The following is an 18,665-nucleotide window of genomic DNA, read 5'->3' as shown; positions in this document are numbered from 1 at the left end:
TCATCCAGGAAATGCTAAACAAAGCCACGATGAGATGTCACCTCACACCTGTGAAAATGGCTATCACAGGGACAGCTGACGAGGATGTGGAGACGAGGGAAGCCTTGTGCGCTGCTGGTGGAAATGTAAATTGGCACAGCCGCTTACTTCTAGAAAGCAGTATGGAGGTCTCTTGAAGAATTAAAAATAGGGTCTAGCAACTCCACTTTACCTGAAGAAAATGAAAATGCTAACTCATAAGGTTCTCGCGCCCCTATGTTCACTGTAACATTATTTACAGTAGCCGAGACATGGAAGCAAGTCAAATGTACATCGATGGATGAACGATAAAGAGAACGTGGTGTCCACACACGTGTGCACGCGCACACATACTCTCTGGAATTTTACACAGCCGTAAAAAAGAAGGATATCTTGCCATTTGTGACAACGTGGTTGGAACTTGAGGTATTATGCTAAGTGAAACAGGTCAGACACAGAAACACAAATACCATAGGATCTCACTTCTATGTGGAATCTTAAACAAAACTGCCAAGAAGACAGACAAGGAGTTGCCACAGGAGGGAGTAGGGGGTGGGCGAAATAGGTGAAGGAAGCCAAAAGGTACAAACTTCCGGTTACAAATAAGTCATGGGACGTAGTGTGGGGGCTGTAGTTAAAAATACTTATTGCATATGTGAAAGTTGCTAAAAGAGGAGATCTTCCTCACGACAAGAAAAAAAATTTTGTAACTGTGCAGTGATGGATATGAACTAGACTTATTTTGGTGATCGACTCACAATATATACAAATACTGAATCATTGTGTTGTACACCTAAAAATAATACAATGTTTCATGTCAATTACACCTCAACAAAAAACAAAAATTTAATTTAATTTAACTTAAAAAGAGGAGTGCCTTTTTAAAGTCTATGTTCAGGACAGCCTGGATGGCTCAGCCAGTTAAACATTTTTTTAATATTTATTTATTTTTGAGAGAGAGAGAGAGAGACAGAGTACAAACAGGGGAGGGGCAGAAAGAGAGGGAGACATGGAATCCGAAGCAGGCTCCAGGCTCTGAGCTGTCGGCACAGAGCCCGACGTAGGGCTCAAAATCACGAGCCGCAAGATCACGACCTGAGCCGAAGTCAGATGCTTAACCGACGGAGCCACCCAGGCGCCCCTAAAAATAATTAAAGTCTATGTTCATCTGTAAATAGGACAATGCATCCAGCAAAACTGTCTCTCTCTACTCTCTAAAGCACTGCTACCTCATCCAATTAAAAATAGTTTATGGGCTTCTTAATGCCTCTAACATACTATATCGCAACTCTTTCCTTATTTTCTTTCCAATGTAAACATCTTAAGGGCAGAGACAACACAATGTCTTACTTATATTTATACCCTTATTCACTAGTAGAACTCTTGGTATAAAAGCCAATAGCTACACAGTTCCATTTACTCACTGACTAAATATTTATTGAGAACCAAGGTGAGCCAGACACTGTCCAGAGCAATGGAGACACAGCAGTAAGAGAAACATACAAGGTCTATTAGGGGGCTTGTAGTCTCTGAGGAAAATGCACAACAAGTAAACGCATGTTTTAAAAGTGACTAAGTTGTGATAACTGCAAAACTACCAGAGTGATATATAATGAAGAGAAGGGAATTTAATCCAAACACTCTATTTTAATGGACTCAGACATTCCCAAAGAGCATTTCCCTCCAAACCCAACACATTAACAAGATCAACTGAGAACCAGAAAGGCCTAGGCCTCTAATCAACCCCAATGCAACCCAGAGCCTATTCATTTTATATAATTCATGGAACATTAGCATCCTAGTATATAGTCTATATATTCCTAATAACAAACAGGTGAGGGGGGTGGATTTTATTCTAACAGAAGCTCTTGTTTCTGGAGCTATAAAGAAGGCAGTGGCGGGGGGGTGCCTCGGTGGCTCAGCCAGTTAAGCGTCCAACTCTTGATTTCGGCTCAGGTCATTAACGATCTCATGGTTCATGAGATTGAGTCCTGTGCCAGACTCCACACTGACAGCAGAGAGCCTGCTTGGGATTCTCTCTCTCTCCCTGACCCTTCCCCCTCTCAAAATAAATAAAATAAACTTAAAAAAAAAAAAAAAAGGACAATGACTCCAATATGCCAATAACTGAACATGCCAATCAGCTACTTATATAGACAATTGGAATAGTAACTGCCAATTTTTAACAGGAATTCAGAGTAGCCGGAATAAATGGGCTAGGTTTGTGTCTCTTATTCTTACCTACTGTGGATTTTAAAAGATGCTCTATGGCTATCAAAAAATTCCCACTGGCTGCAAACACCTAAAAGATAATATGTAAGAAAACACAGACTCTAAGGTACTACAGAAATAAATATGGAGTATTCATAGATTAGCACCATTACAATTCAACTTGTCTTATACTTTTTTTTTTTTTAAGTTTTAAACACATAGACTTTATGAAGATCCAACAGGAGACCTGACAGATACATCATCTCCACTGAGAAACTTTAATTATTGCATGATCAAAAAGCTACTTACTGCTATGGCCACCAGATAATGCCAGTAATGGAATTTAGTGTGTTCTAATAACTGTAAAGAAAAGAAGTATCTTTAAGAAGGTATATAGCTAGCAAGAATGATTGCTTTAGCTGAAAATAAGCTATCTTTCTCATTACTTCATTCCAAATGGCTAAGAACTCAGGAAAGGGATTTGTTGCCAAAATACTCCCCAGAGCAGGTGATCATAAAATGCTGTAAACTTCTGTAGCTTGGTTACGGAAGCAGTTCTGAATCCGTCACAGTGGCAAAAGAAGGACACAAAAAGGGTAACAGTGCATGAAAAATTAGATTGGATTAAAAAAGTATTCCTAAAATCTGACACACCAAGACAGTTTGGCAACTGCAACGAGCGTTAAAAAGCATTGGATCTCTCCTTGACCTCATTTCCTAAAGGCCACTCCAGGCACAAAAGGGTCAGAAGGAATCACACACCTGCTCTCCCACCTGTCACAGTGAATGGTTGAAGCTCAAATAAAAACACTTGTGAACGCGCATTATCAAAGATAAAAAGGGTAAAGAAATGGAAATGCCACATTAATAACAAAGAAAGCATTAAATGTCAATTGTCACAAGAATATTTCATGTTCTCAATATATGTGTTTGGAATTCTGACCAGAATCAGATCAAATCACCTGTAAATTTCATGAACGTCTGATGCGTTAGCATAGGAAACACATGAGATGATACATAACATAAACTTGGTATTTAGTTGTAATGTAGGAGGATAGTAGGACAATGAAGACAGAGTATTTATGTGCCTTCGAGTTACACACTCCTGGGTTGAGACTTCAAGTCTGTCACCTGCCAGTTAAATGCCCACGAGTCAGTTATTGAGCCTGCCCAACACTCAGTTTTCTCACTTGTAAAATGAGACCAAGAATTCTATGAGAAGGCTCAGAAGGGTTCATGCCGTAGGAAATTAAGAAAACAAAAGTTATCTTCAATAAGCAACTCACGTCATTTCTGAGAAAAGCCAAGGGATGTAGCCCTACCCACCCCAGTTTGCATTTCCAAGCACAAGGAAGCAGGGGGTACCCGTTAAACCAAATAACCAGAAAATCAAGAATTACAGACTCATGTGTGAGATGGGGCAGCAAGCTGGGCAGTTGTTTGGGGACAGCTAAGATGGTGACAGGTTGTAAAGGGATGACGTGCCGTCCAAACGTGACTAGGTAATAACAGGCATAAGGGCAGCAGCTGGTATTATTACTAAGTTCAAGAAGTCCTCATGATTTTCTCCTAGTTACACATTACGTATAATACTGAGATCAAACCTATTTCAAACTGTGTTACTCCTGCATACTTTTTTTTTTTTTTTACATTTTTTAAAATTTATTTTTGAGACAGAGAGAGACAGAGCATGAACGGGGGAGGGTCAGAGAGAGGGAGACAGAATCTGAAACAGGCTCCAGGCTCCGAGCTGTCAGCACAGAGTCCGATGCGGGGCTCGAACTCACGGACCGCGAGATCATGACCTGAGCAGAAGTCGGACGCCCAACCGACTGAGCCACCCAGGCGCCCCTGCCCTGCATACTTTTAACAAAGGGATTACTCCACTGTGAAAGCCAAGTTTTAAAGGTGTATTTATGTCCCTCTTAACTAGCTTCGGTGTCCTGAGTGCCTCGGGATCCCACTGCAGGCTTCTCAGTTTGCTTAGTAAAGCAGTCAATATTCAGTGAGAGTCTCACTGTGATAATCATCAGCGCCTGTGGCAAAGATTAAAGATCTGATTTTATTGTGGTAAAGGAGGGAAGAAGATAATGAAGAGGAGGACGATGACCATGGGGGATCCGGGGAAACAGGTGAGAAGTGGGGGGGGGGGGGGGGGGGGGGAGGCTGAGAATAATGTTATGTGGAATAAATGTCCCACTTATTCTGTTTCCTTACAAAACGGATTTGAGGTAGCTTAGCAAAATAAAAAGGATTATTCTTTTAAATTAAGAAAGCAGGGGCGCCTGGGTGGCTCAGTCGGTTGGGCGTCCGACTTCAGCTCAGGTCATGATCTCGCGGTCCGTGAGTTCGAGCCCCGCGTTGGGCTCTGTGCTGACAGCTGGGAGCCTGGAGCCTGTTTCAGATTCTGTGTCTCCCTCTCTCTCTGACCTTCCCCCCATTCATGCTCTGTCTCAAAAATGAATAAACGTTAAAAAAAAAAATTAAAAAAAAATAAATTAAGAAAGCAAATAGTGGGAAATATAGACGTATAAGAAAAAGATACACAAGTAAAAAACTATGCATCAATGCACAGCTTCTATCACACGGGAAAAAATGGTATGTTTCTAGGCGAGGCGGTGAAGACCATACCACAATTATCAACACAAAGGGAGAACGCTCCCTCCAGGTCAGCAAAGCTGCTTTTATGAGGAACACTACTCGAGACGTGGACCTCGATCGGCGGCCCCCTCAGCCATACCTTCACAACAAACGGAAGAGCCTAACTCCTCAGAGTCCTTCAATTCTCCCGAGGGAAGCTCATTTTGTTTTTTTTCTGGTTACACAAACCTCTGTGCATCTCCCATTCGGGGAGCATGGAGAACTAGGTACTCAGGAAGATTCCCCTGCTAACAGTGAAAACTGCTGAGTGAAAACTCGTCGACAGGAAAGAAAGAAAGGCACCACTGACCAGTCAGACAATAAAGACTGTTCCAGAGGCCCACAGCAAAACAGCAGCAGGAATCCAAGAAGCTCTGAGGTTGAACTCTGATGGCCGTGGCTTATGTTTTGATTTCCAGGCAGGCCTACAAGGAGATCACTGCATTACGCTGATAACATAAAGGGGACACCTCCAGGGTCAGGGCGAACCAGCAAGCAAAATTGAAACTGTCTTGACCTTGGCACAAAGTAGGAGGTGAAAAATCTCTTCCCTGGCAATTCGTAAACACAGCTGATCACACAGGACTAAGGTCAGGCATCACATTATTCCTGAGGTCTAAAAAACCTCAAGCTGAGAACTAATTTCAAAGCGAGCCCCTTACCTTGGTATTGCCCCTAGGCACTTAACAGAAGCAAACAAATATCACACTTCATAAGGATACATTAGACTATTCCCATGAAGACTCCTCATCATCAATATTAATCAACATTGTTCTGGTGGTTCTCACTAACAACCAGAAAGGGAAAAAATTTAAAAAAGGATACAATTTAAACAGGAACAGATAAACCAACTGTATTCACTGGTGACCTATGTCTAGAAAATCCCACATAACCAACTGCAAAATTATGTGAACGAATTCCTTAAGGTAACCAGACACAAGATGCACATTTTTAAAAACCATAATTAGGGAAAATTGAACAAAGACTAGACATTTGATGGTGTTAAGGTCTCAGAGCTCATTTGGGTAACACATAACAGTATCACGGTTCTATTTTATCTTTTGTAATGTTTATTTATTTTGAGAGACAGAGACAAAGACAGAGACACAGACGGACACAGAGAGAGAGAAAGGGAGAGACCGTGCATGTGATTGCAGGTGGAGGGGGGCAGAGAGAAAGGGGGGGAGAGAGAATCCCAAGCAGGCTCCACACTGTCCACATGGAGCCCAACTCCCGGCTCGATCTTACGAACTGTGAGAGCATGACCTGAGCCGAAATCAACAGCTGAGCATTTAACCAATAAGTCACCCAGGAGCCCCTCATAGTTCTATTTTAAAGTTCCTTTTATTTCAGGAAAATTATGGATGAGGTAGGACATCTCGAATTTGCTATTCAATGTTCCAGCACTGAAGAAGGAAAACAAGAAAGAAAGAAGAAAAAGATAAAGGAAAAGAAAGAGTGGGGGAGTGGGGACAAAAGAAGTGGATAGATGAAACAAAACTGGTCAAAACCGAAAAATGCTGAAGCCCGGTGAAAGGTAAAACACGGATATTAATGATAACATTCTCTCTCCTACACTTTTAGAATTTTCCAATAAAAAAAGTTTCTGAAAAGTTTTTAGGAAGTTAAGACTAAAGTATACATTTTTTTTTTTTTTTTTTTAAAGCAAGACAGGGATAGAAAAGGAAGACACTATAGTGCTTCTCAAAGCTTGTGCCAAAGACAGGACACTGGGCACAGTGTAGAAATGCAGACTCCTCCTCGACAGACTGAATCAGAAACTGAGGGGGCAGGGCCACCGCTCTATTTCACAAACCTTAGGGGGATTGAGATATACACTCAAGTTTCAGAAACAATGTAACAAAGCCAGGGTAGCCATCTCTGAAAAGCTTAACAGTAAAGTCTGACAAAAATCAAGGAAAAAACATTAGTAATACTGAAAACCAAACAAAATGGTTAATACAGAAGTGATTATATTTTAAGATAAGGAAGTGAAAGAACTTTACATTTTTAAAGATCTGGCCATAAAAATGTGCCAAATGAACCTTGTGGTAAACTAGCATTAGGGTGCATGCCTCACTCAGACATTTAAAACTAGCTCACTGGGGCGCCTTGGGTGGCTCAGTCCATTAAGCATCAGACTTCAGCTCAGGTCATGATCTCACGGTTCGTGGGTTCGAGCCCCGCGTCGGGCTCTGTTCTGACAGCTCAGAGTCTGGAGCCTGCTTCAGATTCTGTGTCTCCCTCTCTCTCTGCCCCCCCCCCCCACCCATGCTCTGTCTCTCTTTCCTTCAAAAATAAATAAACATTAAAAAAAATTTCTTTAAACTAGAGCACACTAAAAAATTAAAAATTTTAGATATATATACATACATACATAGATATAATTTTAAATATATAATTACAATTTCAAACCAGAGCAGTAAAAGGACTATTATGCATAACCAAATCTGATCTTTATACATTCTCCTCTTCTGAAATGCACATATGTTTTCATAAGAGACATCACTAGTGTAAATACGAAACAGACACTTAAATTGCCTGACAGACAACCTTAAGCTGTTTTAAAAAAAAAACCCACCAAAAGGGCGCCTGGGTGACTCAGTCAGTTAAGCATCCGACTTCATTTCAGGTCATGATCTCACAGTTCGTGAGTTCCAGGCCTGCATCAGGCTCTGTGCTCATCGAACAGAGACCGCTTGGGATCCTGTGTCTCCCTCTCTCTGCCCCTTATGTGCTCTCTCTGTTTCTCAAAAATAAAACAAATATTAAAACAAAAAAGAGTCCATTAAATACACCATTTGGATCTGACGGCTGGGAAGCTTTCAGCACCCACCTTAAGATCACAGAGCACCAGCCTGAGCCGCCTAGACTCAATCATAGGTTAAAAAGCAATTGCCTCACAATATTTCCCTTATGAATTATTCATAACAGAGTAACTTTTTGGATATAATGCAAAAAATCAATTTAACTATTTGCCCAACTAAGCCATATGCATTTCAGGATACCTTAGAATAATTTCATGGTAATTAACATAAAACGAAGCCCTTAAACATCATGATTTCTTTTTACTGTTCTAATACATGGTGACAGCTATGGCCTATACCTTAACTTTCCAGAGAATCTGATAGGATGCCTGTCACGACCACAGGTGATGATAGTACATTTGTACCTCAATTATTCGATCCTAAATATTTTTCTTCTGTTTCTCCTATTTATACTTAATAATTTGCCATCATTTGTTTCCAAAGTTAACTCACACTTTACCTCTAATGTCACCAGTGAAAGTGACAGTTAAGTAATTAAAGCACTCTGGTGATTTTTTTTTTTTTTTTTAAAGAACCTATTTCTCAGCTTTGGAGATAAGAATGTTAAATTTCCTAACTTTATGAAAGTATAACATAGCTTTCAATGATTCCGCAGAACAGTTTCGCCTCTATTTTCTCACTTGTGCACACAAACACCGCAAGTTAAAGAGGGCAAATATCATCCCATTTCAAAAATAAAGAAAGGGCCTCAGGTTAATAAGTAACTCATGAAACCCTATGCACTTTCTGTCCTCAACAAGATGCATCTACCTGACAGTACACCAAAGTGGAGACGGTTCACCGCACGCAGTGGGGGAACGCACACCTCTGGGCACCATGTGACTCCTCACGAGTTGAGATGCACACAAAGCTCCTTCAGGCAAAACCAGGACAGCATGTGAATAAACAGGGCAGCATGGGAATAAACAGGCAACGTAGGAATAAACAGGGCAGCGTGGGAATAAACAGGCAGCGTGGGAACAAACAGGGCAGTGAGGGAATAAACAGGCAGCGTGGGAATAAACAGGCAGCATGGGAACAAACAGGGCAGTGAGGGAATAAACAGGCAGCGTGGGAATAAACAGGGCAGTGTGGGAATAAACAGGCAGCGTGGGAATAAACAGGCAGCGTGGGAACAAACAGGCAGCGTGGGAATAAACAGGGCAGTGAGGGAATAAACAGGGCAGTGTGGGAATAAACAGGGCAGTGAGGGAATAAACAGGCAGCGTGGGAACAAACAGGGCAGTGAGGGAATAAACAGGCAGCGTGGGAATAAATAGGGCAGCGTGGGAACAAACAGGGCAGTGAGGGAATAAACAGGCAGCGTGGGAATAAACAGGCAGCATGGGAACAAACAGGGCAGTGAGGGAATAAACAGGCAGCGTGGGAATAAACAGGGCAGTGTGGGAATAAACAGGCAGCATGGGAATAAACAGGCAGTGTGGGAACAAACAGGGCAGTGTGGGAATAAACAGGCAGCGTGGGAACAAACAGGCAGCGTGGGAATAAACAGGGCAGTGAGGGAATAAACAGGGCAGTGTGGGAATAAACAGGGCAGTGAGGGAATAAACAGGCAGCGTGGGAACAAACAGGGCAGTGAGGGAATAAACAGGCAGCGTGGGAATAAACAGGGCAGTGTGGGAATAAACAGGCAGCGTGGGAATAAACAGGGCAGTGAGGGAATAAACAGGCAGCGTGGGAATAAACAGGCAGCGTGGGAATAAACAGGGCAGCGTGGGAATAAACAGGCATTATATATTGGCAAAATATTTCTCAATGTCCACATTCCAGAAGATATGCCATTTATTCCCGGGACTCAAACCATTCCCACTTCCATGAATGATTTCTCATCATGTAGCAGCCAACCTGTGATTATCATCAAAATGGAAAGCAGCACTACCACAGAGCCAGAATCCAGACAGCTTCTCCCACCACTGGGAAAATTTACCACCGGAAGTAGGCTGTGGCCCAGAGAGACCATCAAGTAGCAAGACAGCTCTTAAGAAAACTGTGGTCTGAAGTGCAGAGAGCAACACTAAAATGTTACCTCATTATCAAGTGGTCCCTTGACCTGAGTCTCATTTAAATACATGTAACTGTTTTTCTTCCTTTAGTAACTACATCCTATCAAATAAAGCACGTAGGGTACTGGGGCTGTAGTTCCAAGTTCCAAAACTTATCACCAAAATGCAAGATATTAATAAGCAGTGTACTAAAAAGAGAAAAAAAAAAGTTCCTTGGTTTAAATGATGTAGAAGAACTAGGGATGGTATTTACCTTTGAACATTATTAATGAATCTGGGAGGTCCTACATCAAGAAATACATTAGACTTTGTTCAGTCCAGTGTTTTCACACAGCTGTGTGCTGTGTACTTTGGAAAACCACACAGGGCAACACTACTAGAAAGTAAACATGAGGGGTACCTGGGTGGCTCGGTCGGTTAAGCATCTGTTGCTTGATTTTGGCTCAGGTCAAGATCTCACAGTTCATGAGTCCAAACACCCCATCAGGCTCCAAGCTGACAGTGTGCTGACAGAGCGGAACCTTTTTGTGTAACTGACTCTATCACATAAGATCCACTAGTTCTCAAGTAGCTTGAAACTTAACATTTAAGAATACATTAATCTGCATCTAAAAACTTACTTGAAACATTATTTTCTGCTCATTCATTCTGAAAATGGTGGTTGTCAATGTTTTCACATAAAGGATACCATGTTGACAAGCACAGTTTTAAGAACATGGCCATATTAAAATAAACCTGTTTTCTTTTCTTTTCTTTTTTAGTATTTTGTTAATGGTTATTTATTTTTGAGAGACAAAGCATGAGCAGGGGAGGAGCAGAGAGAGAGGGAAGCACAGAATCTGAATCAGGCTCCAGGCTCTGAGCCGTCATCACAGAGCCCAACACAGGGCTTGAACTCACAAACCATGGGATCATGACCTGAGCCTAAGCTGGACACTTAACCAACTGAGCCACCCAGGTACCCCAAAATGTGCTCATTTTCAAAGTCACCAAATTTTCCTAACTTGCATATTACAATCATTAGTAATTTCAAAAAAGTTCCAAAAAATAGTCTCCTTTTCCAGGATATTACAAAAGAAATTAAGCAATATAACAAGATCTGGGTGACTAAAACTCACAATAAGGATGGCTCTCCCTGGAGGGAAGCTAACCCATGGCCCCACCTACCCCGGAATATGGTATGCAGTCCAGACCAATCTAGTAAGTCTGACCAGAGAATTCACGCAACCACAAAGCCTCAGCAGGGTAGGCAACCAAGCCAGGAGCACAAGTCCCTGTACCCATTCTCAGAGCTCTAAGAGCCGCCTGGCCCAAAAGAAGATGATAATAGCAGGTGCCACTTGCCCAAGGCCATTACCAGCAGACACACCCAGAAACCCAAACAGAGCTAACCAGTGAAAAAACAAAACTGGTAAGTCTAGAGGAGAAGCCCCATTACTCAAATAAGGAATCAAGGATCACAAAAAGTCACGTAAATATGACACCACCAAAGGAAACTCATCGAGTTCCAATAATGGAGGATCCAAGAACTGTCAGACAAAGAATTTAAAATACTCCTCTTAAGGAAATTCAGTGAGCTACAAGAAAAGAGAGACACCACTAAATAAAATTTGGGAAACAATACATGAATAAAATAAGAAGTCTGACAAGAAAACAGCAACCATCAAAAAACAAACAAACTGAAATCTGAGAGTTGAAGAATATAATGACTAAAGAATTCAACAGAGCTTCAAAGGTTGCTTCAGCCATGCAGAAAAAAGAATCAACAACTAGAGAGAATAGGACACTGGAAATTCCAGAGTCAGAGGAGCAAAAATGTTCTGAAACAGAGTGAAAAAAGCCTACAGGAATTATGGGACACAATGGGGAAAAAAAAACAACAAAACAAAGCAAAACAATATTCACATTTTGGGAATTCCAAAAGGAGAAAAGAAAAAGAAAGAGAAAGGAAGAGAAAGTATATTTAAAGCAATAATGGCTGGGGCAGCTGGGTGGTTCAGTGACTAAAGCATCTGACTTTTGATTCTGGCTCAGGTCATGATTTCACGGTTCAAAAGATAGAGCCAGCATTGGGCTCTGCACTCACAGTGCAGAGTCTGCTTGGGATTCTCTCTCCCCTCTCTTTCTCTGCTCCTCCCTAACTCTTCCTCAGATAAACATTTTTATTTTTTTTAAAAAAAAGGTAGTGTAAATCTTACTGGTAACAGCAAATATATGGGCATTTTCTATTCTGCAATATGGTAATAGTGGGGCATAAGTTACTTAAAACTAGTTTAAAAGTTAAAAGAATATACTTAAAACAACCATAATGACAACAATCTGCTATAATTTACATTAAAAAAAATTTTTTTTACAGTACACCCTATGCCACACATGGGACTTCAACTCACAACCCCAAGGTCAAGAGTCGCATGCTCTAGTAACCGAGGCAGACAGGCATCCCTATGTGTTTTTTTGTACTGTATAAATAGTAACAGAAGTAACCTAAAATGTGAGGGAGAGGAGAAGTAAAACTGCAAAGTTTACAAACTCTACTGAAGTTGCCATCAGTTTAAAATAGAGTGTGATAAGTTTAAGATATTTTACGTGAGACTCATAGCAACCAGTCAGAAAAATCTTCTACTAATTACACCAAAAAATACAAGAAGCCAAAACGGTATATACTGATACCAAGAGATATCAAAACAAAAAGGACAGCAAGATAAGAATCATGCAATAAGGGATCTACAAAACAACCAGGAAACAATTAACAAAATGACAACAGTAAGTCCTTACCTGTCAATAATTACTTTAAATGTTAAGAAGATTAAATTGTCCAGGGTGCCTGGGTGGCTCAGTCAGTTAAGCATCCGACTTCCTCTCAGGTCACGATCCTGCGGGTTTGTGGGATCAAGCCCCGCGCGCGCATCGGGCTCTGTGCTGACAGCTCAGAGCCTAGAGCCTGGAGCCTGCTTTGGACTCTGTCTCCCTTTCTCTCTGCCTCTATCCCACTCATGCTCTGTCTCTTTCTGTCTCTCAGAAATAAACATAAAAAAAATTGTTTTTAAGATTAAATTGTCCAATTAAAAGAAAGAAAATGCCTCAGTAGATTAAAAAAAAAAAAAAAGATCCAACAATATGCTGACTTACTTTAGCCTTAAAGACAAACCTACACTGAGAGAAAAGGATGGAAAAAGACATTTTAAGCAAATGGTAACCAAAACAAAACAGACTTTAAAAGTGGTAAAAGGACACAGAAATCATTATAAAATGATAAAGTGGTCAATATAACAAGATCTAACAACTGTAAATACTCATTCACCCAACATTGGAATACCTAAATATAGAAAGCAGAAACTAACAGAAAAGGAGACAAACAGTAAAACAATAGTACTTGCAGACTTTGACACTTGACTCTCAACAATGGACAGATCACCCAGACAGAGAATCAAAAGGAAACAGTATATGTGAACAACATTAGAGATTAAATGGGCCTAAGAGACATATACAGAACATTCTACCCAACAACAGAAGAATACACATTTCTCTCAAGTACACACAGAACAATTTCTAGAATGGACCTTATATCAGGCCACAAAACAAGTCTTAACAAATTCAGGAAGACTGAGACCAGACCAAGTATCTTTTCTGATACAATGGCATGAAATCAAAAATCAGTAGCAAGAGGGAAAACTGTAAAATTCATGAACATATGGAAATCAACACTCTACTCAATAATCAGTAGATCAAAGAAGAAATTAAAGGGAATTTAAAAACAGTTTTTGAGGGGCACCTGGCTGGCTGGCTCAGTCAGTAGAGCATGTGACTCTTGATCTCAGGGTTCTAAGTTTGAGTCCCACATGTGGTATAGAGATTATTTAAAAATAAAATCTTAAAAAAAAAAAAAAAGATTCTTGAGACAAACGAAAATGAAAACACAACAAACATACCAGAACTTGGGAGATGCAGCAAAAAAAACAAAAACAAAAACAAACAAAAAAAAAAAACATTCTTGAGACAAACAAAAATGGAAACACAACAAACAAACATAGCAAAACTTGGGAGATGGAGCAAAAGAAGTTCTAAAAGCAAAGTTAAGGGCAATAAGCACCTACATTAAGAACAAGAAAAATTCCAAATAGCCTAATTCTATACCTTCTGGATCTAGAAAAAGAAGAGCAAAGTGAGCTCAATGGTGGCAGAAGAAAAAATGTATATAATGACGATTAAAGAAGAAATAAATGAAATAGAGAACAAAAAAACAATAGAAAGATTAACCAAAACAGAGTCAGTTCTTTGAAAAGAAATCAAAACTGATAAACCCTTACACCAACCAAGAAAAAAAGAAAACTCAAATCATCAAAATTATACACGAAAAAGGAGACATTACAACTGATACTACAGAAATTCAAAGAATCTGGAGAAAACAATGAAAAACTATACGCCAACAAACTAGACAACCTAGATGAAAAAATTCTTAGAAACATAAAACTTACCAAGACTAAATCAGATAAAAATAGAAAATCTGAATGGACCAATTACTAGTAGGAAGCATCAATCAGTAATCTAAAATATTCCAGGGCACCTGGGTGGCTCAGTTAGTTAAGTGTCCAACTTTGGCTCAGGTCATGATCTCACAGTTCATGGGTTCAAGCTCCACATCAGGCTCTGTGCTGACAGCTCAGAGCCTAAAGCCTGCTTCAGATCCTGTGTCTCCCTTCTCTCTCTGCCCCTCCCTCACTCACACTCTCTCAAAAATGAAAAATGTTTAAAAATAAAATATATATATATGTATATATATATATATATTTGTGTGTGTGTATATGTATATACACATATAAGTATATATGTATGTGTGTGTGTGTGTGTGTGTGTATATATATATATATATATATATATATATATATATATATATGTAAGTATACATATGTGGGTGTGTGTATATATATGTGTGTATACATATATTCCAATGAAAAAAAGTCCAGGATGAGATGGTCTCACTGGTGAATTTTACCAAATATTTGAAGAATTAAAACCAATCACACGCAAACTCCTCCAAAATACTGAAGAGTTCCCTCCTCTTCTTAAACTCATTTTACAAAGTCAGCATGATCCTGATATACCAAACCAGAAAATGACACTCCTAGAAAAGAAAACTACACACCAATATCCTTGATAAATGTAGATGCAAAACTTCTCAATAAAATGCTAGTAAGTCAAATACAGCAGTACATTAAAAAGATCCCACCATTATCAAGTGGGATTTATCTCTGATCTCTGGGATGCAAGAATGGTGCAACATATATAAATCAATCAATATGATATATCAAATGAATGGAATAAAAACAAACCATACGATCATCTCAATAGATGCAGAAAAAGCATTGGACAAAATTCAACATCTATTCATGATAAAAACTCCCAACAAATTAGGCATAGAAGGAATGTATCTCAACATAATAAAGGCTATAGATGACAAGCCCACAGCTAACCTCATACTCAATAGTGAAAGATTCAAAGATTTTCCTCTAAGATTATAATTAAGACAAAAGGACCCACTTTTACCACACTTATTCAATATAGTACAAGAAGTCCTACCTACAAAAACCAAGCTAGAAAAAAATTAAAAGGTATCACAATTGGAAACAAAGAAGTAAACTGTCTCTATTTACAGAGGACATAATTTTATATACAGAAAATCCTAAAGACCTAACAACAAAAAAAAAAACCTGTTAGATTTATCAGGGAATTCAGTAAAGTTGCAGGACACAAAATTAACATTAAAACTCAGTAGTATTTCTACACAGTAACAATGAATTTTATAAAAATGAAATAAAGAAATCAATCCCAGGGCACCTGGATGGCTCAGTCAGTTGAGTGTCCAACTTTTAGTTTCAGCTCAGGTCATATCTCACAATTTGTAAGTTTGAGCCTGTCATCGGTCTCTGGGCTGACAGCACAGAACCTGCTTGGGATTCTCTCTTTCTGCCCCTCCCGTGTTCACTGTCTGTCTGTCTGTCTCTCTCTCTCCCTCTCTCAAAATAAATAAATAAACTTAAAAAAGGTTTTAATTAAAAAAAATTTTTTAAAGAAATCATTTCCATTTACGATAACTCCAAAAACAATAAAATACTTAGGAATATATTTAATGAAGCGAAAGTTCTCTACCTTGAAAACTACAAGACACCAATGAAAGAAGTCAAAGAAAATACAAATAGATGGAAAGGTATCTCATGTGCGTGCACTATAAGAATATTGTTAAAATGTCAACACTACCAAAAGATATCTATAGATTCAATGCCATCCCTATCAAGATTCCAATGGCAGTTTTTACAGAAGTAGAAAAAAACACTCCTAAAATTTACATGGAAACACAAACGACCCTGAATAGCCAAGAGAATATTGAAAAAAAAAACAAAGAAGGAGGCATCATACTTGCAGATCTCAAGCTATACTATAAAAGCTATAGTCATCAAAACAGTATGGTATTGGCATAAATACAGACAAACAGACCAATAGAACAGAAACAAGAGCCCAGCTTATACAGTCGACTAATATTTGACAAGGGAGCCACAATACTCAATGAAGAAAAGACAGTCTCTTCACAATGCATGGTGTTGTGATAACTGGATATTAAAATGGAAAAGAAAGAAACTGAACCCCTATCTCACATTCCTCACAAAAATTAAGTGAAAATGGATTAAAGACTTAAATGAAAACCTGAAACCATGAAACTCCAAGACAGAAATAAAGCTCCTTGACTTAGGTCTTAGTAACGATTTTTGGATATGACATCTAAAGCACAAACAACAAAATCAAAAATAAACAAATGGGACTGCATCAAACTAAAAGGCTTCTGCATAGCAACAGAAACCATCCACAAAGTGAAAAGACAACCTAGTTGCTTACAGAATGGGAAAAAATATGTGCAAACCATTTATCTGGTAAGGGGTTAATATGCAAAATATATAAAGAACTTCCATAACTCAATAGCAAAAAAAAAAAACAAAAAAAAAACACACAATTAAATAATAAACAAAGGACCTAATAGACATTTCTCCAAAGATAAGAGGTACATGAAAAGGTCTTCAATATCACTAGTCATCAGGGAAATGCAAATTAAAAGCATAATGAGGTACCACTTCAGACTTGTTAGAATGGCTACCACCAAAAAGACAAGAAAACACTGGCAAAAATATGGAGAAGGAGAACCTTTGTGCACTTGGTAGGAATGTAAATTTGTACAGTCACTATGCAAAACAATATGGAGGACCCTAAAAAATTTAAAAACAGAACTACCACATGATCCCAAAATTCCACTTCCAGAAATATATCCCAAGGAAACTAAAACCCTAGCTTGAAGATGGCTCTGCACCCCCACGTCCATAGCAGCATTATTTATAATAACACACCCATGATCCATTGAGGATGAAAGGATAAAGAAGTTGTGATATATATATATATATACACAAAGGAATCATATTCAGCCATTTAAAAAATGAGGAAATCCTATCATTTATTCCAACATGGAGGGGTCTTGAAGCCATTATGCTAAGTGAAATAAATCCGAGAAAGACAAATACAGCCTGATTTCATTTACATGTGGACAAAAAGAAACCTCACAGAAAAAGAACAAACCTGCGGTTACCAGAGGCAGAGAGTTGGGAGGGCAGGGGGCGGAACTGGAGGAAGGTGGTCAGAAGGTATAAATTTCCAGTTATAAGTACCAAGGATGTAGCACACAAATGAAAACAGCTAACAGTGTCGCATGGTATATAGGAAAGTTATTGGAGTAAATCCCAACAGTTCCCATCACGTGAAGAAATTTGTTTTCTTCTTTTTTCTTTTTCTCTTTCTTTTCTTTCTGTTGTATCTATATGGGAAGATGGATGTTAGCCTAACCTATCGTGATGGTCATTTTGCAATATATGTAAGTTAAAGCATCATGGTGCACACCTTAAACTTATATACTGATGAGTGTCTATTGTCTCTCAATAAAACTGGGTGGTGGGGGAAGAGAAAGAGAAGGATAAACACATGCCTGTGTAGACAGGAGAAATCCCAGAATGCCGGGGAACAGTTCTAGCCAACCCACAATGTGGAGGCAGGAAGTTGCTCTCTCACAGGCTGGCTCTGCTCTATCACGATACCTTAATTCCCAAGAACGGATTGTTCACCTCTGTTCTAACGACAGATTACTATAGTAAATGCAGCATACATTTCTCAATACTTTGGAAATTAAAAGGTACACTTAATTAAAATAGAGCAAACATAAAGATGCTTTAGAAATACAGATTCAGGGGCGCCTGGGTGGTTCAGCTGGTTAAGTGTCCAACTCTTGGTTTCGGCTCAGGGTCATCATCTCAGTTTGTGGGTTTGAGCCCCGCATCAGGTTCCACACTGACAGTATGGAGCCTGCGTGGGATTCTCTCTCTCCCTCTCTCTGCCCCTCCCCTGCTTGCTCTCTCTCTCTCTCAAAATAAGTAAACTTTTCTTTAAAAACTAGATTCAGGGGCGCCTGGGTGGCTCAGTCAGTTAAGCGTCCGACTTCAGCTCAGGTCACGATCTCACCGTTCTTGAGTTCGAGCCCCGCGTCAGGTTCTGAGCTGAGAGCTCGGAGCCTGAAGCCTACTTCGGATTCTGTATCTCCCTTTCTCTCTGCTCTTCCCCCATTCATGCTCTCTCTCTGTCTCTCAAAACTGAATAAAAGAGTTAAAAAACTTTTTTTTAAATAAATACAAACTACAGATTCAACCCTACCGCATGACTATTTGTTGACATGCTATATGCTACAAATGTGAACCAGAAAAATACCTCTTTGGACTTCTCCTCTTTGGTAAATCTTCCAAACTTTTCTATCATCTCAGCCACAAATATAACATCCATCTTGTCAGAAAAATTGGCAGCTTCCACAGTGTAAGCCAGTAACTGTCGGGCTGTGGCCACAGCATTAGTAAGATTGAGAGGCATCTGTATTTAAAAAGGC

The 18,665-nt window shown here is 39.4% G+C and overlaps 1 protein-coding gene across 2 annotated transcripts in view; it reads right to left on the bottom strand.

The window, feature by feature from the left end:
* Positions 1 to 18,665, bottom strand: part of ADGRA3 (adhesion G protein-coupled receptor A3) — a 135,604-nt gene that overhangs the window by 40,726 nt on the left and 76,213 nt on the right. For both annotated transcript variants that reach the window (XM_045474388.1, XM_045474390.1), the window contains exon 10: positions 18,494 to 18,649. In XM_045474388.1, coding sequence (XP_045330344.1) covers positions 18,494 to 18,649 — 156 coding nt within the window. The remainder of the gene's footprint in view (positions 1 to 18,493; positions 18,650 to 18,665) is intronic.

Source organism: Leopardus geoffroyi, chromosome B1 (genome assembly GCF_018350155.1).
Source record: "Leopardus geoffroyi isolate Oge1 chromosome B1, O.geoffroyi_Oge1_pat1.0, whole genome shotgun sequence".
NCBI classification, from domain to species: domain Eukaryota; kingdom Metazoa; phylum Chordata; class Mammalia; order Carnivora; family Felidae; genus Leopardus; species Leopardus geoffroyi.
Note: the sequence above shows the minus strand (reverse complement) of the source record. Positions and strands in the feature narration are given on the sequence as shown.